Source organism: Aquila chrysaetos, chromosome 9 (assembly GCF_900496995.4).
Source record: "Aquila chrysaetos chrysaetos chromosome 9, bAquChr1.4, whole genome shotgun sequence".
Classification (NCBI taxonomy): Eukaryota; Metazoa; Chordata; class Aves; order Accipitriformes; family Accipitridae; genus Aquila; species Aquila chrysaetos.
The window spans coordinates 25,402,357-25,426,432 of NC_044012.1; the positions used below are offsets into that span (position 1 = coordinate 25,402,357).

Genomic DNA, 24,076 nt, shown 5'->3' on the forward strand with positions numbered 1-24,076 from the left:
TAATAAACTCTTCTGATTCTGGAATCAGCCCTGGGGCAAGCAGGGGCATGGCAGACTTAGACCCACAGGGTTCACCCACGGTGGTGGTCAGGAAGCAAACAAGAAAGCCCTAAACAGATTATTCAAAAATTTCAGAACAGACATACCTAAATATTAGGTAGAGAGGTTTCCCCACTGACTCCTCCAGAGACCTGCAGGAGAAACACAATAGTCAGAGCTCTCTGTGCACCCACCCTCTGTGTTTCCCCAGCAATGGCAGGGAAAAAGCCCTGGACCTTCGTCACTGTGGTCCTCGGGCCATCAAGGGTTAGCCCTAGCTAATGGGGAGACAGGAACGGTCCTGGTAACAGAACCCAGCAGCTCTGACTCCAAGCCCTGTTCCAACAAAATCCTGGAGGAAGAGTGTACGGTGCTGATTTGTGCAAGTACAGCAAGGACAGATGGAGCATTTAGGACCTTGTGTGCCCTGGTCAGACAGCCAGAAGCCACCAGCGCAACACCTAAACTGAGCTCTGACACAAGGACCTGCAGCAGCGGGTTCTCCCTGCACTTGTGGGGAAGAGGAAGATGATCTCTTTTGAGCCCTAGATATAACAACTGTTGACCAACTCCACAGTGATCACTTGTGAACCTTGGATTGCTTCATAAGGGAAGCTGCTGGCTTCAGCACAGCCTTCTGAAAATGGTGAATATCCTACTGGGAAAAGCCCAAGTCTCAGTGTGAAAGGATGAGACACAAAAAAATAGATCCTTACTCCTCCGTGATTTCTTCTGGCAAAACCTCACCACGGAAGTGAGCCTTAAATAGCTCCTGGAGGCAGGATGCGAGCACTGATAGCTGCTCCGAGTCAAAGTCCTCCTGGTAGAGAGAAAGGAAGGAATGAGAGGAGAAAGCGCAAGCTCAAACTCTGCCTGCCCAGCACAGGTGCAGCTGGAAGGGACATAGCAGAGTCACTGCTGTGGGGAATGGACCCCAAGCTGCTCAGGAGCCATTTTGCTGCTATATTGCAGCACCAGGAGCTGGTTATCAGCAAGACAAGCCCCTAATTGATGTCCAGCTCTGAAGCACTTCACAATCACTGTGGTCCACTCATCCTCTAATGGCTGGTAATTCACTGAGCTCAGCTCTCCCTCTGCAAAGGGCTAACAGGGACTGAAGGCACTTGGCAATGAGGATTTACACCCTAACAAGCCCTTTCTCTGAGTTGTCACAGAGGGGAGAAGCAGCTCTCATGCTAAAAGGCCACTTGACTCTAAAGGAAGCTGATTAGAGGCAGGGGATGCAACCTCCCTTGAATGCTCAGGTCCTGAGAAACATCCACAGCTCTTCTGCTGGGCAGGGCTTGCTGCAGCCTCTCCTGGGCACAAAGCCCAGGGCCAAAAGCAAGGGAGCATCCCAGATGCACAGCAAATGCAGAAGCCCCCAGAAGTTCTGCAGACACTATAGCAGCCACGTGGGGTCGAAATGTGAGCCTGCCTCCCTCAGCATCCCATCTGACAGCAACTACTGGGGACATTTAGGCACAGGATATAAGGAAACAGAGCAGGATGGAGCGATTTTCCCCTGCTAGACCCTTCCAGCAAGCAGCAGCTTGGGGCCGTGTTTAACAACCACAGATAGGGCTGCACAGTGCCATTTTGAACTCATTTAGGATTTGAGTGTCCTCAGGCTTGTGTGTCCCTCCTTCGGTTGCAGTTCTTGGGGCTGAGCTGTGCAGGCTGGGAGCTGCCCAGCCCACGCCATTCCAGCTGCTCTGGTTTTACAGTTAGGCAGCAGTGCTGCTCCTTGGGTCTGTGCAGTTACCTCCAGGACTTGATCCACGATTTCCTGCATGACCTCACACTGAGCTTCCGTATCGCTGGAGCACAAAAACAAGAGGAAATCCAAGTTACATAGGAAGATACCAAGAGCAGGGACAAGGGGGCTTTGTGCTGAGCTGGCTCTGCTTGGGAGCCCCCCAGGACCTGCGAGTGGAGGAAGCTTTGCTTTGCAGTGGTGCCAGGCTTAGAGGAAGGCACAGCTCAGAAGCACACGCTGCAGAGACCCAGCCCTGGAAGAATGCGCTGCACTGCTGCAGCACCTACTTACAAAAGTGCCCGAGGTTGTCTGCAGCAAGACAAACAAATTAAATGACTAAAAGCATAAGATTAAATGCACTTAAAGCCATAAAGCCATAAATTACATTAAATCAGTCTACTATGCCAAGGTCTGCAAAGCAAGAGGTTTTTTTAAACTTCTTTAGATGGAGTTAATTCCAAGGTCACTGAAAATCAAGAGTGGGGGTGGGGCAGTCCAGAGAACATACAAACACAGGTACATCTCTGTCTGCGGGGAAGGTGTCCCATGCAGAGATCTACTGAAACCCCCAGGCAGCAACAGCCCCAAAGGCCTACACAGCCTCGTCTTGTCAATCCAACAGCGAAGAAGGATGAAACTCAGAGCCTTTTGCCTTCCTGTCACTGATTCAGAGAAAGGCTGTAGCCCCCAGCAAATTGCTGTTGTGTTCTGGTCTGAGCCTGCTCCAAGGACAACTTACAAGGCTCTTAACCCAGCACCTTTCAAAACCACCTGGACATTTCCTGCAGAAACTCCATCTCAAAGGGAGACAAGCCACAAGATTGCATTAGCTCTGAGAGAAGGGCTCTGGAGCAAGCAGCATTGTACAACAGGACTAAAAGGTCTTGTATATCGTTGCCCTGAAGAGATCAACATGAAATGTAACACACGACCAAACGACACCAACCTTCCCTTCTGCAGCTGCAGGACTTTATCCTTCAGTGACTCATCCAGCTGGTCCAGGAATGGTGTGATATCAACAGGCTCCTCCACAATGGTTTCTTTGATCGGATGAAACCTGAACTCCCTCTTCTTCCCTGCAGCAAATCAAGCAACAGTGGAATAGTCTGTTTTCCCAAGCAGCTACGTCTAAGAAGTCCTGGAGGCAATCTCTGTCCTAGCAGTGGCAGTTGTGCGGGGCTGCGCAAGCAGCCTTCCCCCCAGTATGCGGTCCATCCTCAGGCCTTGCCTTCACCCTTTAGAGACATGTCCAGGTCACAGTGAGTAGGAAGGTGGGATGGGATCCAAATGCAGGGGGTGTCCAGAATTGTGGTTCCCATTCAGTCCAGTTTCCAAACCTGATGGTTTGCCTGTCCTTCAACATACTCAACAAATGTAGCTAGCTCGCAATTCTCTTGCCACCTGAGGCACAAATGCTTGTGTTCAGGACTCTGGGGCTGAGATACCCCAACTGCTTTTCCACGCCCTCATCCTCCAGGCTCATTCCGGGCCACAAAAATGAACTGCAGCAGAGTCCAGAAGCACCAGGACCAAGGCAGAAGTGCTCACAGAGAAGCTGCCACTAAGGGACGGGACAAGGTGGCTGATCCCTGTTGCAAAAATCCTCTCTGCACATGGCTTTCAAGCCTGTGTCCCTCTCAGGGGCCCCAAGCAGCTGGCAGGGCTCGACAGGACTGCTGAAGACAGTGCTACAGCACAGTGTCACATCCTCTCCCCCATCCTGGGCCTGTGGCCCCTCCCCACCATAGGGGTAGCCCTCCAGCATGGCAGGAAGCCCACAAAAGTCCTACCACTAAGGCCAGAAACAGCTTGAGATGCCTCTAGCTCCAGAGAGTGAGCAGAGGGGATTCTGGCCTTCTGCAGGCTTGTCAGCCCCATGGCTTCGAGAGGGAGCGAGCATAATGAAAACCATGTGGCTGAGCAATTAGAGGCCTGAGCCTCATTAGCAGCTGCTTGAGAACAGAAACACCCTGTTCCCAAACAAACCATCCGGCACAGCATCTGCCACAAGGATTCCCAACCATGCAGCGCAACAGGGCTTGAGACTAGTCAGACATCTAGAGAGGACACATGGGTGGAGAAAGCACTATGTTCGAAGGGTCTAAGCTTCGGGAGATGAAGCCCAACAGCCTTTGCCTTTGAGCACAGATCTGTATCAGATCTACCGAGTCTGGCTGTCAGGGACTGGGAAGCAGCAGAGCATTGGCCTCAACACCGTCTCTTGCAGAAGGAAACCTGGATTTCAAGAAGGGGGTCTGCCTTGAGTGCAACAATTCCCACTGCTCATGGGAAAGGGGCTTTGAGGGAACTGTGCTTACAGCTGGTTGTCTGGGGATCCTCCATCACGAAGGGAAGGTGCCCACCAGCCAGCGGGGAAACACCATCTGGTGCAGAGGCAAACGGCAGCTATTCTGCAGCGACGCATAAGTACTTGAGAGCATTGGCGCCCAGCTGACTGCACTCCTCACCTTTGCTGTTCAAGTCATCTTCATCATCACTGAACGCAGCCTCGGCATTGTCATAACAACTGTCATCCTTTTCTGACATATGATTGTCCATTTCCATGGAAACAGGTTCCTCAATTTTGACTGCAAGAACATACACAAAGGGGTCAGAGCACAAAGTGGCGTTGTTACGATGGCTCCTCACACAGCCGAGGGGCAGGGCAGGCTCTGCCTACAAGTCACCTCTACCAATAAGCAGGCTCCAGCAAGGAGATAAAAGTGCTTTGAAAAGGGAAGAAAGAGTCTGGGCAAGCGATGGACCCTGGAAAACTCAAGCTGGGGAAGGGCACTCCCAGCGACTCCATTTAACCATCCCTACCAAGTGCCAAGTGTGGCAGGACCAGGTCATTCTCCACCTAAGCTGCCCAGCATCCTTCATGCTTCATCCCTCACCCAGGCCAACAGCAGAGCCCGAGACCCTAAGCAGAGCAACAGCTTTACCAGCTCTGCGAGGCCAAGAGGCTTGGGGAGGAAGGGTTTGTTGGTTAGGTCGGTCCCTTCAGCCGGAGCAACTTATGCAACAGGAAAACAGACAGGCTTACAGCCACAGTCCTTCAGCAGATCTGGCAAAGCAGCAGCACTCTCCTGTTAAATACAGGTTAGAAATGCTTGCTTTTTGTTTAACCTAATTATGTTAATCAATTAGCCTACAGAGAAGAAAGGCTAAGTAGCCCCTATGGAGCAGAGAGAGAAATGGGTAGTGTGCATCTTTAGTGTACAGCAGGGCTGAGATGAAGGGAGACCACAACCATCCATAAATATGAGCACCCATAGCCCTCCTCTCCCCAGAGTCACGGTCTGATCCTGCAAACAGCTGCTATTGCTGCAGGAGTGCCAGGGAAAGTCCCATCTCTGGGAAGGCAGCACCTGCTGCAGCCTCCCTCCGCCACCTGCCCCACTCCCTACCTTCGATGGGGGGCGAGGGCGAACTGCAGAACTCCGGGAATTTCTCCCTCAACATGGCACGGAGCTCTTTGTCCAGCTTGGGGTTGTCAAAAAGAGGGGCCAGATGTCTGTGTTGGGGGGTAAGAAGGGAAAGGGATGAGAAAGAGCTGGGATGCGGTGCCCTGCTGCATAGCTTCCCCTCGGTGGACATGCAAGGGGATGTTCTCCCTTACATCAGGGCTTTGGTTTGCGTTATGGACCACAAGCTACGAGGTCCCACCTTCCTTCCTGCAGCTCAGCTGGTGTTCCCTCACTTTGCCACCAATGGAACCTGTGTCACCAGAAGGCACGTGGGAAGGGGAGAAGAGGCCTTACCTCCTGGGAGGGTAACTTGGCTGATGCAGGAGCTGTCTGCAGGCTGGAGCACCATGAGCAAGGCTGCTCCGTTCAGCTTGGGGACCAGAAAGGGCTGGGGACATTTCTATTCATCTGAAGTGGAGTGGCTATAGCTTTCTTAACCCACCCATCCCCTTGTTTCAAGGAACAGCTCTCAGGACAAGCTTCAGCACCATACCAACGCAACTATGCCTTCTTCCATGGTTCATACACAATACAAATGCCCTCCACAGCTCTTACAGAGCCTGGAGGTCATTTTGACTAGACTGGTGAGACCCAGGAAAATTGGTGCACAGCAGTTGTATAAATGTAGTCAAATTCAGGGCTGTCTTACGCAAGGACTCGTTTCTCCACAATGTGGGTGAGAGAGTTGAACACGCCTTGCCGGACATGAGCCTCCAGTGGGGGGTAGAAGTTGGGAATGATCTGAAAACCGGAGAATGACCACGTTAGTGCCATGAACCCTTCTGTCTACCATTAGGTCTGTGTCAGCCAGCAGGACAGAGCCAGGACTAGCTAAGGCCATCAGTCAGCTTCTTGGGTCACCGTTGACTCAAGCACCACATCCCAGCTGCTCTTGTTGACCAAGAAGGGCAGCAGGAGAGCTGTCTGAGTGCAGCATCTCAGTGATGATAGATAGAAGGGGGGCCAGCCCATGCCTCTGGCTTTTCTATCCTGGAGGGCCAGCTGGTGCATCTCCCAGGGATGAGAAAAACACACAGAAGCTGCCTCGTGAGCTGTAGGAAGCCCTGGGGAGTGGGGGAATATGAGAAGGGTACACTAAACAACATTCAGCTCTGTCCACACACAGTCTGGAGCTTCTGGAGGGAGTAAGAGGACTCCTCCCTGAAATCTGGGTCATCCCAGGAACCTTCCACCTAATTCCTCTGCCAGAAGCCAGCAGCTGCTTTTGGACTCGGGCAGCCCAGGGACGGGAGCACACAGAGCGTGCTGGGTGTGAGGGTGGAAAGCAATGCAACTAACAGCTCTTCCAGCGCTCATGCCATGGAAAGACCCCACTTCCAAGAAACACCATCAGCCCTCCCTGGGACCAAATTACTGGAACCAGTAACTCTTGGCATGGCTTCCCCCAGGATGGAGCGGCAGGACCAGCTCTGCTCCCTGCCCAAGGACAGCTGTCCTTTGAAAGGGAGATGATGGGTCTCACTTGTCCCCTGCTGCAGTGAGATTCTGTTTGCCCTCCGGGGATGACATCCAGCCAAGCATTTCATTAGGTACTAAAGGGAACAATTCAGAAGCCTTTTTCCTACTAATGCTCATCATTCTGGAAGGATTTATTTGCAGAGTTGGGAAGTGTTACATGCCTTCCCACAGTGGCATTCCCATTAATGAATGACACATGGGCCCAATGCTCTGACCTCCAGGAATAGCCCTGGATTTATCAAGAGACCACAAGGACTCACCAAAGCCTCTGGTAGGGGGTTTTAAGAGGCGAATAATTTGGCTGAGCATCTGCAGCAGTGTGCCTGGCTATGCTCTTGGCAGATCAGCAAGGGGAAAATCCCTCCTTAATTTAGCATAGGTAAGGTGAGGTTAAAAGGGCTGCCAGAAGATACTGAGCTATTCTGCAGGCTATTTCGCAATCAAGAGGCTCAGGGCAGAACAGACCAGATGATGCAGAGGAATGCGGAAAAAAACAGAAGGGGGAACAGCTTTTTTGTTTTGGTTTGGTTTTTTTGGCTCTGAAGAATGGGCAGTGAGAGAACACTATTTCGCTGCTCCATTATCACTGGCTCTAGGGATTCATGAAATTCCCTTCCTATGGGATGGAGAGGCAAAGGGCCTTTGCCTCAAAACTCTCTGGGGAGTGAAGATATCTGTCTTCCCTGAGCCTGTGTTACCGTTCCTGCTCTTCATGACTGGTCAGCACAGAGCAAGGGGCAGGCTGCAGGGAGCAGGCTGTGCAGCTCACCACTTGACTGCTCCCAGCTTCTGTCTTGGCAGAGAAGGAAAAGCACTGACCTACACCAAGGTGCTGCTACACCAGCGGTGGGTGGTGGGGAGTGCTCAGAGGAGAGCACAGCCGAAGGGCCTCACTGCAATCCCTAAAGGACCACGTCCCGGCCAGTGCACTTCCACTCCTCTGCACCACGGACAAGCGTATGAGGCTAAAACAAGTCCCCGAGGCTGACACAGTGACCAGCTCTCTTTGGAGCATGACCTCTGCACAGCTGGCTGGTGTAAGCAGAGAGCACGGCTGTTTCCCTCTACACTGTCCTCTGCTGACACTCCTGAGGAGTCTCTCTGTCCCACTGGTGGCAGAGGGACCGTGCAGACCCCAGTGGTTGGTTCTACAGACCTCACCACTCAACCCCCATCATGCAACTCATCTGGCAAGCCAGGGTATTCCCCAGAGAGTGAGGGGCGGCTCACCCGGCACATGAAATCCAGCAGCGTGGCAGTGATGGCAGGGTGAGGCTTCATGGAGTGATGCATCACCAGAATGGCAGGCTCTGGAAGGAGAGAGCAGGGAGCCCTGTGCTGAGAGCCCCAGAGATGCCCATACTCCCTGTGCCCTCCCCCCCATCCCCATTCCTGCAGACCCAGCCTTCTGCCTGTGGGGTGCAGAAGGAACCCCCTTCTTTTGACTTGTACACACCCTTGCCCTCATCCAGCTCCTAAATAACACTTAGGCTTCAAACAATGGCCAGAACCAACTTCCTTGCAGGCAGGAGCTCCCAGCAATGCCCCTGGCTGTATCAGTCCTTGCTCATGTGCCCTGAGCCCTGGGACAGCCCTGCAGTCAGGCAGCCTGCCTGCCCACAGGGAGGGATGCTCTGGGGCCAGCCACTGACCTCAAGGAAGATGCTTGCTGTTACCACAGATATGAAAGCCACAGTTAAAAGTGGCTCCATCAGAGCAACTCTCCAGCAACCCAGCAAATCCCAGGAGTTCAAGGCAGGGGAGGGAACTGATGCCCTTTGGAGATAATCTGCTGGGCTTTCCCCACTAGATCCCCCTACCTCCACCAGCTCTGGAAGCCATTAACCCCTTCTTTGACCCCTGCCCATTCAGAGAATGCCTCCCCGTGGAGTACCTATATTCATGATGCTGTCCTTCTCAGGGTTGAAGAAGAGCCAGTCATAGAATAGGGCCAGTTTGGCATTTGAAGCAGCAACGTTGGACTAAAGAAGGAAAAAAAAAAAAAAATACAAACTGATGAATACAGTGCTGAACACCCAATCCCTCTGCATGCCTGACGTGCTGGGCCCTGCTGCTGCGAGGCGGGCAGTAGCAATGCTCTTCACACCAACAGGATAGGGCAGAGCTGGCAAGACCCCTCCCGGGCACCCGCTGCTGGTGTTTTTTCAGAGAAGGTGGGAAACTCTTGAGCAAACCTGCCTGCTTTGAAAGCAGCTCCAGCCAGGGCAGCACACAGAGTGGCAGAGGCCAAGGCAGCCCCAAGACTGGGAGATACGAGCCATGTGCTCTGTGAAGTGCAGCCTGGCTACAACCCTGAGTCATGTATAATTGGGCCCCGCACATCACTTGGCGTTATCTGCTATGCGTTCATGGGCACAGCCAACAGCTGTTTCCTCGGCAGCTTCTGCTCTGTTTGACAAGTGCTGCAGATCGCAGTCCTGCATGGGACAAGGGATGACAGGCCAGGTGGAGAGTGGAAGCCAACAAGGCTGTAATGAGGCATCTCCTTGCAGGTGCTCTTGCACCCACTGGGACAGGAGAGGTCCCACGCCTTGCAGATGGGCCATAAACATAAATCAGAAACAAAGGGCTTGATAAGCTGAAAGTGAGAAGGTGAGGTTTATGCAGGGAAAGGAGATCCCAAAGGATCCGGCATGCAGCAGAGCCAGGACTAAAATCCAGAGTGCAGAACAAAGGCCAATGTCGTAACCACTGCTCTGCAACTCTCTCCTTCAGCCCAGCCAGCAAATACCTGATCCCAACCTCCACGGCAGCTTCCAGTATCTGAAGGTTACCCCTTCCCTGCAAGGGAAGTGATCCCAGGCAATTATGTGACTTGCTTTTGGGTCAGGCCCTCGCAACTCACCGTGCAGGTCGTGAGCAGCCACCCAATGATGGCCCAGCGCGGGAGGATGTCGGAGCTGAGCACCTCGTTGGAGGGGTGGACCACACCACAGATGTAGCGTATGAGGTCACAGCGCAGGGACTGGCTGTCCGGGGTGGACAGGTACTGCCGCTGAAACCAGTCCTGGTACCGCTTCTGCTGGCCGAACCGGACCTGAAGGGAAAGGAAAAGACACAGGTTTTGCTCAAGCCTTGGGGAGAGGCTGCTAGAACTACGGTCTGCCATCCTCTAAGCTGCTTCTTTCAGCAAACCCTGCTTCACGCCCTGCTCCCCATCAGTCCCATGCTGGCAGTGTCTTCAGAGAGACCGAGGAAGCAGAAAGGCCATTGTGCAGCATTCTCACGCAGGGTCTGTCTCCAGCTGAGCAGACGAGACCACACGCCCTGTGTGTGTCAGCACAGCACAGCCCCTGCGAGCAGCCAGTGAGCAGCTGGACCAGAGGCAGAGCGAGGGGGAAGCGAGCTCTGCCTGGTGTACGAATACAGATAACAGTTAACCCCAGCGTTGTTGCTGCGCAGCTCCTGGCCTCTCTTGAATACGGCTGCTGTTGTTGGAGCGCTGATAACCCACCGCATCATGGCCATTCAGAGAAAGCGCTTGCCTTGGAAAGCAGCCAGCCAGGAGCAATGTTCCCCTGCAAAGCTGTTTTGTGCCTTTTAATGAATACCAGCGATGTCTCAGGCCCATCTACATCAGCTCCTGCTGGGCAGCCTCTCCTCCTCCTGTTGCCATTAGATGCCAGAAGCAACAAATACTTCCACCAGTAAAGCTCAGACTGGTGCTCTGCCCTCCCTCCTTGTGCCCAGTGCCAGCGTGGGAACGGGACTGGTGCACCATGGACCGGGCAGGAACAAGTGCCCTCCTCCCCTGTGCTGGCACAGGACCCCCAGCAAGCATGAGGGAGTTACCCGTGAGGTCATGAAGAGCAGCTTGGTTTCCATGTCAGGAGTGAGGCGACATGCCAGGAATTTGCGAGAAGTCCTCGATTGGAGGAGCTGCAGGACACCTGGGGAGAGACAGAGAGGTCGGTCTGCGCTCACATGGTCCCGTGGACAGCACGGCATGAATGGGATCTGGGCAGGGATCTACTAATATCCGCAGCAAGCTGAGTTTGGAGCATTAAGGTCCGTTTCCCCAAAGCTACAGGCAGTGGAAAAGGATCAAGGTTTTGGTTGGAAAAGGTTTCCTAAAACATCTCCTGCCCAGAGCAAGCTTTTGTCAGAGATCACTAATGAGGATGCCAGGAAGGAGAGCCTGAAGAAAGGGAGAGAGGATGCACAGCAGGGCAGGGATGAGATCTGGAAGAGAAATGAGGAAGTCCAGATGCCAAGACGCAAGCCGTAACCAACAGAGCACATTCCCCATCTCCTACGCCTCGGCCTGGGCACCAAAAAGCAGGGCTGGCATAAAGAGTGCCCATTGTGGGCTGTGCCAGCACCTAAGTCCAATTCCTCCCCTGGAGTAAAGGTACCCAGATGTAACAACAAAGATCAGACATAACAGAAAACTTGTGTGTGCATGTGCGTGTAGAGAATGAAGGATGGGAAGGAGAAGGGGAGGTTGCAAAAACCACTCTCGTTCCCAGACAGCTGCAAAGAGGAGGAATTTATGACCTGAGCAGAGAGGCTTTGCTGCTGCTTGACAAGACCTGAAGGATATACAGGGCAGCCAGCTCTGACGCAGACAGGCAGGCGGCAGGGACACTGCGCACACAAGGTGGGCTTCACTCTTTTGCTGTTTGGAAGTTGTCCTTCTGCTGTGCAGCTGGAGGGCCACACCTGGGGGAGGGCTGGAGGCGGGAAGCTTCAAAGCAGAAAGAACAGATGCCAGTTCCCGTGGAGCTCAGAGAAAGGGTGGGAGCGAGCTGCACAGCAGGGGAAAAGAGCCACAAAAGCACCTTGCTTGTTAAGAGCTCCCAGCTGCTTGGAGGGAGGGATGGGTCCTGCATCCAGAGCCACCCCCTGCTGCGGTTTTTCCTCATACTCAGTGCTGCTGAGCTCTGGCCCTAGTCACATGAGCATGGAGCTCAGCATGACTGACTCAGATTGGAGGTTACAGAGCAATACAAACCCGAGACTACATGGACCGGCAGCTGCTAGAGATAATAGCCACCTTGCAGAGCAATTATTACAGGCTCTCAACAGCAGGCAAGAGGGCAAAGAAGTAGTCATGACCAACTGCAGGGGAAATTATTTTGGGGAGGGGACCTTCCAGGCTCCACATGAGCAAGTATGAATGAGGGCATCCCTGGACAGATCAGCTTCTGCTCGAAGTCCTCCCATCCAGCCCCCAGAGCCAACTTCGGGGTTCTCCGTGGGACAGGAAGGAGTGACAAACCCAGACTGGGCTCCTGGTGCATTGCCAGACACCGCCCACCTCTCCCTACTGCCCCGAGGGCTGCCCAGCTGCCTACGCTGGGGTGTCCCCTGGGGACACACATGAACTCTGCCTGCTCCAGCGCTTTGCAGCTGAAACAGCAAGGAAAAACATGCTTCTGGGTGCGTGCACTTAACCAGGTGTTGTCTCACCTCTACGAACCACCAGGCAACGCCATGGGCCACTGGTTGTGGTGTCAAACAGAAGAAAAAGGGAACCAAAGGAGAAAGGGCAAAAACCATGGGGAGTTTGGCAGTTGTCAGAAGAGAATGAGTCAGGAGCACTGATGTTAGCCCCAATTTAGGTGTTGTTTTGCTGGGTCATTTGGCTAAAACTAGCAGCAAACCAGGAAATAACCCTGACCAGCTGCCCTGACTGTGTGGGAAGCAAGTGAAGCAAGAAGAATATTTGTTAGGTGCCCCAGGATGCTCCAAGCATGGACGTGAAAGCTCAGCACTCAGCTGGGAAGGTCCAGACAGAGCTAAGAAATGCTTCTAGTGAACATACAGCTGCAGGAAAAGGTAGGGCTGAGCCCTGGAAATGTGAAACATGAGCCTTCCTTAGGTGTAGGGCTAAGACTCCTCTGCCTCCACAAGCCCCACAGGCTAACTCTGATAACCCAGAGAGTGGAACTGGGTCCCTGTAGCCCCTTGGCTGGCAAGTCTTAGCAGAGACCAGCAATGACAGGAGACAACTTCTGGAGATGGAGAAGCTACAGATCACAAAGCTTAAGAAGCATTTAATCAAACCATGTGCCATGAGTTTCCCTGAGCATAATCTGAGATCTTTAAAATTACATTAACACGGTCCCTGGGAGGAGAGCAGGCACTGGGGGCGGGGGGAGAACACTTTAAAGCCCCATTTCCAAAGACTCACTAGAATTGCTGCAGACAGATAATGATGTGACAGCCCCTAGAGAAGTGAATAATTTGTACCAATAAAAATTATAAATATAACACTCTCTCCATCATGCCTATTTTAACTCAGACTGTGCAGAGGGCTCCATGGCTGAGTGTTCAAGCACACCAAACGTGCAAGGCTACTGGGAGAAATAAAATCCCATTTAGAAAATGTCAGTTGCTGCATCTTCTGGACTTTTTGCTTTAGAGCTATGGAGCTTAATCAGACTCTTTTCTGGAGAGCGTGAAGGACTCAGACACTTTATATCTTTGGGCTCCAGCTTCATCTCAGCTTATAAATCAGTTAATTAAAAAAAACAACAACTGCAATTATGGAAGCCTTAAGTCCAGAACAAGCAATACAATTTACCGACCCTCGTCATGGCTCAGCTGCATTCTCACAATCTATCATTACAGCTACCTCAAGTATCTGTTTTCCAGGATAGTTTAAAGCCCAGATGCCTACAAGGCCTCTGCAGCATTTAAAAAAATGGCAAGAGCTGCCAAGTGCTGGAGCTGACCATGGGAAACTGGTCCAGGCCCTGCCCCTATTCCTAAGCTCCCTGCAGCCAGCAGAAAGCTGCTTTTGGAGGCATCTTCTTCTAGTTAGTGACAAGAGGGGCTCTGGAAGCAGCCACGTGGGCCTTGACACTGATTGAGGTGGTATCACACAATGTAATTATAGCGCTCTCTGCATGCTCTCCTCTAAGAGAGCATCTGGAAGGAACCCAGGCACCCAATGTGTTTTGCTTTAGTAGGGCTGTAATAGACCCTGTTAGCTCTAGCACGGTCCTGAGACCTGGGCCAGATGGGGTGTGCAGAGTGAAAAATAGCTGCTGTGCAGGATTTTTGCTCCAACTCTCCCTGGAATGGGCTGACAGTCATGGCAACCTTGCCACAAGGGCGTGTGAAGGCAGGAGGGGGTTGCCTATGGCTAGCAGGGCTCTGGCAGAGGCTCTACGTTGCGTGCGGGCAAGGCAGGACAGAGATGGTTGCCCTTTTGGCCCTGGCCCTGCCTACCTGTGAACTGCGCACTGAGGACCTGCGGGTTGTGGATGATGTCCTTCCAGAGCTGCTCAAACTCGGGTATCCTTGCAACGTTTTGCAGCAGCCGCACAAGGTCCCGGCCGATCATGAAGCAGTCCATGAACTGGAGAAAGGAGAGGAAAAAATCTCATTTACTGTTTACCTATTCCTGCGCAGGGGGCAGGGAGAAGGCACTGGGGGGCAGGAGGAGGGGAAGGGAAGAACAGTCAGTCCTTCAACTTCACCGCTGACTCCAGATGATTCACTCTTTGCACAATATCTACACTCCTGCCCCTGGCAGCCTGCCCCTCTTTTGAAGCTAGCAGGTTCTGAGAGGCAGGGTGACAGGCGGGAAGGTCAGCAGCTATTTTAAAATGTTCTCTCTCTTGTAAAGCAAACAATCAGACCATAAATCTGATATTTTCTCTCCAGGACTACAGCCAGTCTCTGAAGCTAAGACTTGACACTTGGTCCTTCCCGCCCAGCAAGGAAAAATGGGAGAGTGGGCAGCACTCAGACCAGCAGGCAGGGAGCTGCAGAGCCATCACGGCCCACAGGGCTAGGATGCTGAATGCAAAGATTTCTGCCTACATGTAGCTTTGGGGGTTTCTCCTGCATGACACAGACCAAAAAGTGGCCTGGAGCTGGCTACCGTGTTCTCTGTTAACCTGTGAGGACACTGGCTGCCTCCCTAAGAGAGGAACTGATGTTCTTGCAGCTATAGTAAGCCACAAGCACTAAGGTGCCACAGCAGCAGAAAGAGAATGGTTTTAACCCTTGTGGCCTGAATAAGGGAGACTGAAATGAGGCAGCCCCATCAAAACAGCTGCTCTCCCCCTCTACAGACTGAAGTCTGATGGGATAGGTGGTGTAAATCAGTTGAAAACCCATTCACAGCCTGCAATGAGAATGAACCACACACCACTGCCTGTATAGTGCAAGCTGGGAGACGAGACTGAGCAACCAGCGTGTCTCACACTTCCAGCTGGATGAGGAACATGGGCAACACCACCACATGCAGACACAGACTCCCCAGAGAGGCAGGTCTCTTTTCCCAGTCATCCCCTCAGTTCCCTGATTTGCTCACCCGTTCACGGAGGAGGGAGATGCAGAAATCCACCTCCTTTTGACGAAGCACCTGGAGCTGAGATGTGCCATGATGGTCCACAATGAGCCTTAGGTACGTGTATACTGCCATGGCTATCAAGAGGCTGCTTTTCAGTACCCACTCTCTGCAAAGGAAGGAAAAAAAAAAACCAAACCACCTTCAGCCACCTCTGTGAGGGAACCGCAGCCAAAAGTGATGTATAAACATGGAGACTCAGGACAGACGAAACTGAGGCACAAAGGAAACAGCAAGGGCAGGGACTCCAGCCTGCTGTGCCAGCCCAGAGAATGTTCATCCATGGACCGTTCCCTGCTCCTTACTGGGTGCTTGCTGTGCTTTGGTCCAACTCTTCCTCCCCCAGAAGAGTCCCATCACAGTCTACTGTCTGGGTGCTCGCACCCAAGCTCTCTGGCAGGGTGGCAGACATGTTCATGCAAAGCACTTGGATTTTGAGGACCACAGAGATGTTTGCTGCCACAACAATCTAAGGTCTTTGCAACTACAGGCAATAAAGTGCTCAGGAGCAAGTGCAGGGAGCAGCTGCCCCAAGAATAGACTTGACCTCGATGCTAACACCAACTGCCACAGGAGCCTCTTTACTGGTCTCCACAGCCAGAATAGCACCGAGCAAGAGACAACGCACCAGGACAAGCTACGAAGGACCTTCCCATACAATCAGGCCCCAAATGCTCTCACACACACCCATGCAAGAAGTGTTCTTATGCTCCCTTGCCACCAGCCTGCCAACTGGATTAATCCAGCAAAATTGGTGGCATCCTGAGCAGCAGGTCACACAGGGCCTGTTAATGAGATGCAGCAGCTCTGGAGCCCTGCGCTGGGAAGCAGGTCCTGCAGCACTGGGGGCAGAAGAAGAGCTGCCCCTGCCCCAGCTTGACTAGGGAACGGTGTGTGGGGCGAAAGGAAAATAGCAGTCATGACTATCGGGAAGCTGGAAGCACCAAATGGCAAAAAGTGGGGAAAAACAGATGTGCTTGAGATCAAATACTAGGCAGATTTGTGAGAGGGCAGATGTAGCTGCGTAGAGAGGGTCTGTGGGGGGAGAGACATCACAGCCCCATCACAGGCATGGCAGGAACCCGTCCTACCATCAAGGAAGGACAGGGGCAAGCAGTGCTGTGGTCAGCGCAGGGGTTCTGTAGGCAGGACTGGCTTTCTGGAAGCAGATTTGTTTCTCAGCCAACTGGCTTCACGTCCTGAGTGCAGGCAGGTCCTCCAGCCCTGCTCCCTCAGAGTGGCAGAGCCCACCAGCACAGCATTTCCATTGTATGCTCAGCTGCTGTCTCCTGCCTGTGCCGCCCTGCGTGCTCCGTGCAGCAGCACCCTGTCTGCTGGGTGTGCCACATTCTCAACCTCCCTTATCTAAGTGCAACAATAAATATTCTCGGTCCATAAAAAGGACCTTGTCAGCTTGGTTATTTGCCCTGGATGCCAAGAACGGGCCAGGCCAACTTGGTGCCTCCAGCGTGATTGATCACGCACAGCATCCCCTGGCTCAGTGAGCTGTAAATCAGAAGTCCCATGGAAGTGCCACTGCTGTGTGCAGCAGCTGTAACACCACGGCCACCTGAAGAGACACCAGCCCAGTGGCAAATGAGTCAGCTGCCCTAAATCATTGGTGGCAGGGGGGAAACATGGGAAGACGTGACAAGTGTTTGCTTTCCCAGACTCTTCTCCCTGCATCTAGCTGGATGCTGGGAGCAGGTTAATTAGTCGGCTGGGTGGGCTGGCCTGGCAGCACACGGCGCCGAGCAGAGGTTATGTTAGGGAGGATGTGGGAGTAATTAAGGCTGGGATGCTGGGGGGCTGTCAGGTCAGCATCTCCCCCTTTTCCCCGTGAGGGTTGTGCAGAAAATAAAAATGCTGTAAAAGGGGGGCAAAAGCCACCCACAGCCACAGGATTCATTGATCTGACAGGCAGAGAAAATGAAAACACTCGAGAGGAAGCATTGCATTTGTGCCACCATTAGCAGCAAGAAGCTAAATTAACACCCAGCGTTCGAGAGGTAGCAGACTTGCCTCCTCTCCGAGGCAGGCAGTGCTTGAGAAGCAGCTTTGCTGTAACTGTTTTTAATTAAACCAAGCACTCAACACTCTGAATGTGGCATCAGACCTTCACATGCGTGGCTTTAATTAAAGCTCTGGCTTTCCCCTAATCAAAGCACATAAATTCCAGCAAAGAGCTGCAGGTTCTCCCTCGGGCTCACTTCCAATTCTCAGTTCTCCTCGTGCTGAGACAGTTTCTGTGCTGCTACAGTACGTATCATTGACACTCCAGCAATACCTTCAACAGGGGCCAAGCCTTTTGCTCTCACAACTGCTCCTCTGACAAACTCCTCTCCTCAAGTGACAAAGTTCAGCTGTTATTCAGTGCCTGGAGCTTTCTCCTGCAGACCCATGGAGCTTTCTCCTGCAGACCCATGGCCAGATGCGGCTTTGGATCACCACTGAGAAGCTGCTATTTCTCCCACAGTCCAGCTGTTTGCAGGTATTTGTTCACAAAACAAGAGCTGCAACGTGCTTTGGTGAGATGAGGAGTGATTCCAAGATGCTCCAAGGTGCAGGGTGGCAGCAGTGAGTAGCACCAGCACACAGGAAGACCATATCAAGAGCTGGTAGGGGCTTAAATACAGTTGGGAACACAAGAGCTGAGCTTAGCACAAAGGCAGCAGAGGCAATACGGCGAAGAATTGAAGGTCAGCCAAGCCCAGAATATCTCAGAGGGTCTCTCCTTCCCGTGCATGGTGGGGCACTAGATGGCACTCACAGCAGCACACACCCACACAGCTATTCCCGGAATACAAATCACTAAGACTGTTAGCTGTGGCCAAAATAAATGCTTTAACAACTTGATTGTTAACCGCAGTAATAAGTGATTTTAGGAGAATCGCTGCTATTATAGACAGCGCTCGGTGAAAAGCTATAGGCTATTTAAAAATAATGACTCTGCCCAGCCAAAGGCTGCAGTTAGGAATTCTGCTTATCATCAATTAGCATCTGCTTTGCCAACAAAGGACAATGCTGAGCCCATAGGACAATACTTCCCAGATGGCCTGTCCACAACAAATGAAAGTTGCAGCCCTGATGAAGCAGGAGCTGTTTAAACACAGGAAGCTTTTTGGGCAATTAACTCTGTCCTACTCCTCCAAAAGGAACACCTCCCCCACAGCTTGGGAAACTTAGGAAGAAAATATTCCTGGGATGCTGCTCCTGAGCCACGCATGCTCCTCAGCCACACAAGGCAATGCCACCCCACTGCCCAGAGGGTGGGCTGACCACCTACCAGGTGCCACATGTTCAGGAATAGCTGTGTCCTCGCACACAGCTCGGGGAGAGGCATCAGTCTGTGCAGACCATGTTATCTGACGTGACCTGCAGCCCCTCTCCAAAGCCTGCAGAGGAGGCTTACTAATGGAGGGACTTCAGGACACTCTCCCACACACAGCCTGCAGCAAGAGGGCTCCAAGAGCTAGAAAATCGTGCCATGGCTTGAAAATATGCTTGGTAACACAGTAAGGGAACGCAGAGGTCTTTTGTGCAGGAAACCCCATCAACACACTCCCACGCAGGCTGTCACCGCAAACACACCGCCCCAAAATCTGCCTCTCTTGCAGTAAGCAGGACAACCACCCTTAGCAGGCAGATGAGGAGTGCTCTCCCTCGCCTCATGCCTGGCTGCTGCTCTCTTCAGACTGTACCAGCCTTCACCAGTGCCTCCCGACCAGCCATACCTTTGCTCAGTCAGTATCTCCAGGACGTTCTCGGCCAGCCAGATATTCTTCGCTGTCACATCCCCACCTGAAAGCCAAAGAGCAACAGGGAAGAGAAAAGCCAGTCAGATGAACGGGTGCTGTTCTGTTGCCAGACTCAACTGAACCACCGACCACTTCGATCGCTGCATCCCCAGTACGGCAAAGCTAATTAAGGGGTTTGCTCCTTGTCTGGAGCACAAACTCGTGCCTGGTCCTGCTCTGCCTGCCACACATGCTTGGCTGTTCCTACATAGAGCATATTTCTAGGTACAAGAGCCTTTCTGTTAGCAGATCCAGGGGGTCTTTGCTGCAACAGTCCTCTTGCAAAAGAACTGTGATAATATGGAGTCAGTAATTATCCTTCTGGAAAGCAAAGGAGAAGCCAGAAGTGAGGCCAGGATGAGATTCAGTAGCTGAAAAAGAAAACATTTGCAGCTGCTGAGCCTACAACAGGGAAACAGCATCTGCAAAGAATGCCTAAACTCTCAAATAAAGGCCAGGTGTCAAAGTGGTGTCTCACCCCCTCAGCATGGGCCTTCAGCACAAAGCCGGAGCCTTTGGCTGACGTCACTGGAAGCAGAGCGGGACTCCTGCTCGCAGAGGCACAGAAAACGCCTAAAGCAGGCAAGCCAAAACAATGGGATCATAACAATTAAGGCATCGTAAAAGTGGTGAGAAGTAAGACAGCGGAGTCCTTCCAGAACAGAAGGGGCCCTGAACAGGGAGGTGCAACCGAGTGGAAACAAGGGATGCCTTCAACCGGTGGTTTTTAAAATGTTCTGTGTTTACATTGTGACAACAGGGCCAGGGCAGCTTGGCTCACACTCAGGACTCCGTCCCCTCCCTCTCCATTCTTCCTCCCCTGAAGAGCAGACACGGCAATTTCCAATCCAGGCTGCCCAGCCCCGTGTCACAAGCGCATACAATAAAAACACAATGTCAGGTTTTACGGTGGGACATTAATTCCTCCTTCATGGACGTCAGCGGCCAGCACCAGCACCGAGCAGAGAACAAGGAAGAGGCACCGTTCCTGTGAATCCGGAAAGGCGTGTGCATGTGTATGTGTGCACGGCTGTGGGGTGCTTACACCGAGGGCTGGGGGGGGGGAACACACAACACACTACCATACGGCCAGTGCCAGCTCCCTGTAGGAGCTACTGACTTTACGTGGGGTGAAGCAGCCTCCTGTGTCTCTGATAAGTTCCAGAGGAGCCGCACACATGGCTCTTGCCAGCCCAGAGGTCAGAGCAGGGACTAAGGATGATCCTGGTGTTCTTGCACAGTGCTACAGGGTGAAAGCTGGCAGCAACGGGAACCAATACACTTCCTGGCTGTTCCAGCATTTGCCAGAAGCCTCCTGGCTCCCTCTGTGATTCACCCATCGTAGAGGCTGTTGGGAGCAACAGACTCTTGAAGGCTTATCCACTGCTCCACCCCCCCTGGAGAGATTTCCTCACCAGACAGGTTGGGGCAGGCTCTGTGCCTACCAGCTGGCTACAGAGACACTCAGGAAGCCTGTCCGGACCTGGCTGCACAGCAGAACAGGCTCTGGCTCTGACGCCAAGTGCAGCACGCCACAAGTCAGCCCTTGTATGCCACCGACAGCGCCCAGCCGGCTGGCACAAGCAGGGGGGGTGGAGGCAGTGGTCACCTTGCTCCCACGGCACAACTTACCTGCAATCTGCTTCATGAAGGTCATGCAGACACCATCTGCACCGAGCACCCCGCTCTTCACCAGCTCCCGCAGCAACCACACCAGCTGGGCAGAGGGAGAGATCAGTGCAGCTTTTGCCACAGCCTCCCCCGTGACACCTCTCCCCAACACCATGGCTGCCTTGGCCAGCAAACGCCTCCACGCTTCCCTTCCAAAGGTGACTCCTTAACATGGAGCAAAGGAGCTCCACCAGTGCTGACTTCCTCCCAAGCCCTCCACACTCAAAACGCCCTCTGCTCACCCTCTGCCTGGTTGGCGTGAAAGGAGCGATTCTGGGGAGAAGACCTTCTCCTCACCTGGGTCCGACAAGTGTCCTGCAGCTTCAAGTACTTCTCCATGAGAATATGGTTGATCTTGTTGAGAACAATGTTCATGCCATCTCGGCTCACCAGTGCCAAGTCCCGGTAGCACTGCAGCAGAGAAGAAGAGCGGGAGGTGGTTATAGATGAAAGACCATAACAGAAAACATACAATGTTTTTATCAAACCTGACCAGATAACAGCAAATAAACGAATCTCAAAGAAAGAACATCAAGGCAAGCAGACTCCCATGGGGTGACCTCAATCAGCATCCCAGGGCCAGGCCAGGAAAGACATTAATCCTCTGGGGCATTATAAACTGACAGCTGGATTCACTGGGTTTAGCCCCAGGAGCCAAAGGTTTCTTACTCCAGAACGGACACTGTCAGCTGTCCCTGTCCCCTCATCCCAGCCTTCTGTGCACACTGCCACAGCTCTGGAGAGATCAACACTAGAGAGAAAAGACAGACAGCGGTCCTTTGGGAAGGATCCAGATTAACAGTCACATCCAGATTGCTTTAGCCCCCCACTGCTTCAATCTCCCTGGCACCAGTGACAACTGGAACTGCACTGAAGATGCCAGCAGGACTTGGGGTCACTACGATGTGATGCTGGTTCAATACCATGGGAGCTCCATGGAGATGCAGGAGCAGAGGCAGATCATCCCCATGCCAGCCGCTCCTGCTCACACAAAACTTCCAAGGTCAGATGGAGCTGAATTTGGAGACTGTCCGGCTCAAAACCATGCTACCATGTTGGCTTGTTTCAGGCTAGAAATCCAGACATCCTGCCTGTGGTCCAAACCAGCAGATTTGGTGGGGCTCTGCTATGGGAAGAGGGAACTATCGCTGGGAAAGGAAGGACTTTCTCCACTCTTGTCTGCCACCAGCAGCCAGACAAAATGCTAGCCAGTGAGCAAAGGTGCTGGCTCTCCCTTCCCTTCTGGTCAGGACAGCAGGGGGTGGAGGGTGATTAGAAAGTAATTTGCTAAGTGGTTCTGCATGAATGTTAATTTGTGCCAGTAAATGTCACGATATTCCAGAGAGCAGGGGTCTGGTCTCTGCATCCTCCTTTAGAGAGTTAATGAGGCCTCAGAAGATCCCTTTGATTAGACTCCCTGTGTTCAGGCTTTCTCCCTCCCTTTTTCATATAGCACTGTGTAAAAAAAGAAAAATATATTAAAAAAAAAAATCCCAAACAAAAAAAAACCAGAATCCAAGAGGTGTAGACTCTTTGGGGACTTTAATTGCTTTTGAAATGCTAAACGAATACCCACAAAGCAGAGCCAGACTCAAAGTCTCCACACAGACGAGACTACCTGGCCAGGAACACACAGTATCTCCCTCCACTGCATCAGCTTTAGAAAAGAAACACATACATCACCCCAATGGGAAAATGCAGGGGATAGAGCTGGTCCAGGACACAGCCGGCCAGGGAGCATGCGTGATGCCAGTTCCTCTGCGGTCTGCCCAGACTCAGGCAAAGCTTTTACGTTGTTTTGAAAACGCTAGTGTTGTCAGGTCCCTACCCTGCCTGCATCCTACCTCCTGTGCTTGATGACAGGATTGTGACCACCCATCACCCCTGGCACTTCCCTCTCACAGGCGGGTGCATTTCTGCACCCTTAGGAGCAGCAATAAGATGAACATTTTTCATCTTAGTAGCTTTTCTTGATGGTCAGTAGCTTCTTCTGTATTCAAAGAATCCATGCTTTTCTGGGTGAAACATCTAGGCTTTGGTTTTCTGCTGGACATGTGTGAGGTGCAGTGTCTGCATCTGCATTTAAAGCCACCAAGAGGTCCTGTGATACAGCCCTGACAGCATGGATTAGTTCTCAACCGGCTGGACTGATTCTGGCACCATCCTCAGTAGAAGGACTGGAACAAACAGCTAGAACAGACACTCTAAGGGATTTACTTCTGGTTGAGTATTTAGGTCCCAGTAGGAAGGACACTGTAATCCTATTACCTAGGGAAATTTGGTAGCTCTTCACCTTGCTTACTGCATAATTCCTCAAATCCCATAAGCAAACACTGCAGAAGACCGGAACTCGAACCACACCTAGGATGTTGCTGATCCTTGGCCCAAAGTACAACTGACCAGAGGAGAACAAGTACCATTTTATCGGGGTCACGGCAGTATGGCATGTCACCAACCAGTTGCCTAGACGGGTCAGACTGGACACCTGCCTAACAGCCTCCAGCACAAGCAGTAATCCAAAGGAAGGTGCTTGGAGAAAATCTGCTGGTCTCCAGCAGCTAGGGGGGTGGGGAGACAATCTGAATTTCTTGATTATTGCTAAGGCTGCAAACAATCCATCGTCTCCTCCCTGCTCTCGGCAGATTGGAGCCACCACTCGCACAGGCCGTTTAATTAACAGGAAGGAACAAATAATAAATGTTTGCTTTAAATGAGGGGAGAAGAAAAATAAAAGAGAACAGCCATCGAGTGGAGGAGAGAGGCCCCCTCCCACCCAGCACCAGGGCAGAAGAGGCATACGGTGGACAGACGCTGGAGGAGATGTCAGAGAAGCACTGTGCTCATCTGCAGGGAGGGCTCAATGCACTCTGATCCCGGAGCAGAGTGTTAATTAAAGTGAGAGGTGCCAGGCGGAGGAGGGAGATCTGATGGATCAGTTGCTGTCACTCTGATATTTGAAGGGGGTCAAGTGTCCCTCCTCACAGCTGGACAAGTTTAGCACAGCTAATCTCTCCTGGCTGGAGTGTCAAGGCAACAAAGAGGGAGGAGGAGGAGACCCGTGTGCTTCAGCCGATCCTCTGCCACGGTGAGGGAATGGCTGTGCCACTATTTCTTTAATTGATCAGCAAGGGGATGGGGCAGCTCAAGCCCCCTCCCAAAAAGGAAGGGAGATGTGTTTTAAACAGCCTCTGCAGGAGGAAGAGGGGGTACCTCCACCTCTCCTCCACATACCAGCAGATGCAGGTGAGGAACAGTGAGGCTGTGGTGCAAGATGAGTTGGATCCGAATGCCGGGGACAGACATCCACTGAAGAAATACAAGATGACCAAGCAGATGGTGTGACATGCCTCTGCTAGTGTGCTGGGACTAGAGCATGCGCTGCAACACCCTGCTCAGCTTCTAGGGCAACAAGCTCTAAAAGACCCTTGAATGCAAACATGGTCAGCTACAATATCCTTTTTTTTTTTTTTTTTGGCCAAACAACATGTCCCAGGAGTATGGTAAAGCCTCATGGGGTATGCTTGATTCAGAG

At 52.3% G+C, this 24,076-nt stretch overlaps 1 protein-coding gene across 1 annotated transcript in view; it reads right to left on the reverse strand.

Moving 5' to 3' along the window:
• Positions 1–24,076, reverse strand: part of INTS3 (integrator complex subunit 3) — a 43,650-nt gene that overhangs the window by 11,682 nt on the left and 7,892 nt on the right. Inside the window, exons 4-19 of the mRNA XM_030023764.2 lie at positions 20,842–20,955; positions 20,506–20,590; positions 18,811–18,877; positions 15,041–15,185; positions 13,948–14,077; positions 10,561–10,658; positions 9,614–9,805; positions 8,642–8,729; positions 7,978–8,057; positions 5,918–6,009; positions 5,209–5,315; positions 4,267–4,386; positions 2,745–2,874; positions 1,805–1,859; positions 756–859; positions 147–191 (exon numbers count right to left, since the gene is read on the reverse strand). Coding sequence (XP_029879624.1) covers positions 147–191; positions 756–859; positions 1,805–1,859; positions 2,745–2,874; positions 4,267–4,386; positions 5,209–5,315; positions 5,918–6,009; positions 7,978–8,057; positions 8,642–8,729; positions 9,614–9,805; positions 10,561–10,658; positions 13,948–14,077; positions 15,041–15,185; positions 18,811–18,877; positions 20,506–20,590; positions 20,842–20,955 — 1,652 coding nt within the window. The remainder of the gene's footprint in view (positions 1–146; positions 192–755; positions 860–1,804; positions 1,860–2,744; positions 2,875–4,266; positions 4,387–5,208; positions 5,316–5,917; positions 6,010–7,977; positions 8,058–8,641; positions 8,730–9,613; positions 9,806–10,560; positions 10,659–13,947; positions 14,078–15,040; positions 15,186–18,810; positions 18,878–20,505; positions 20,591–20,841; positions 20,956–24,076) is intronic.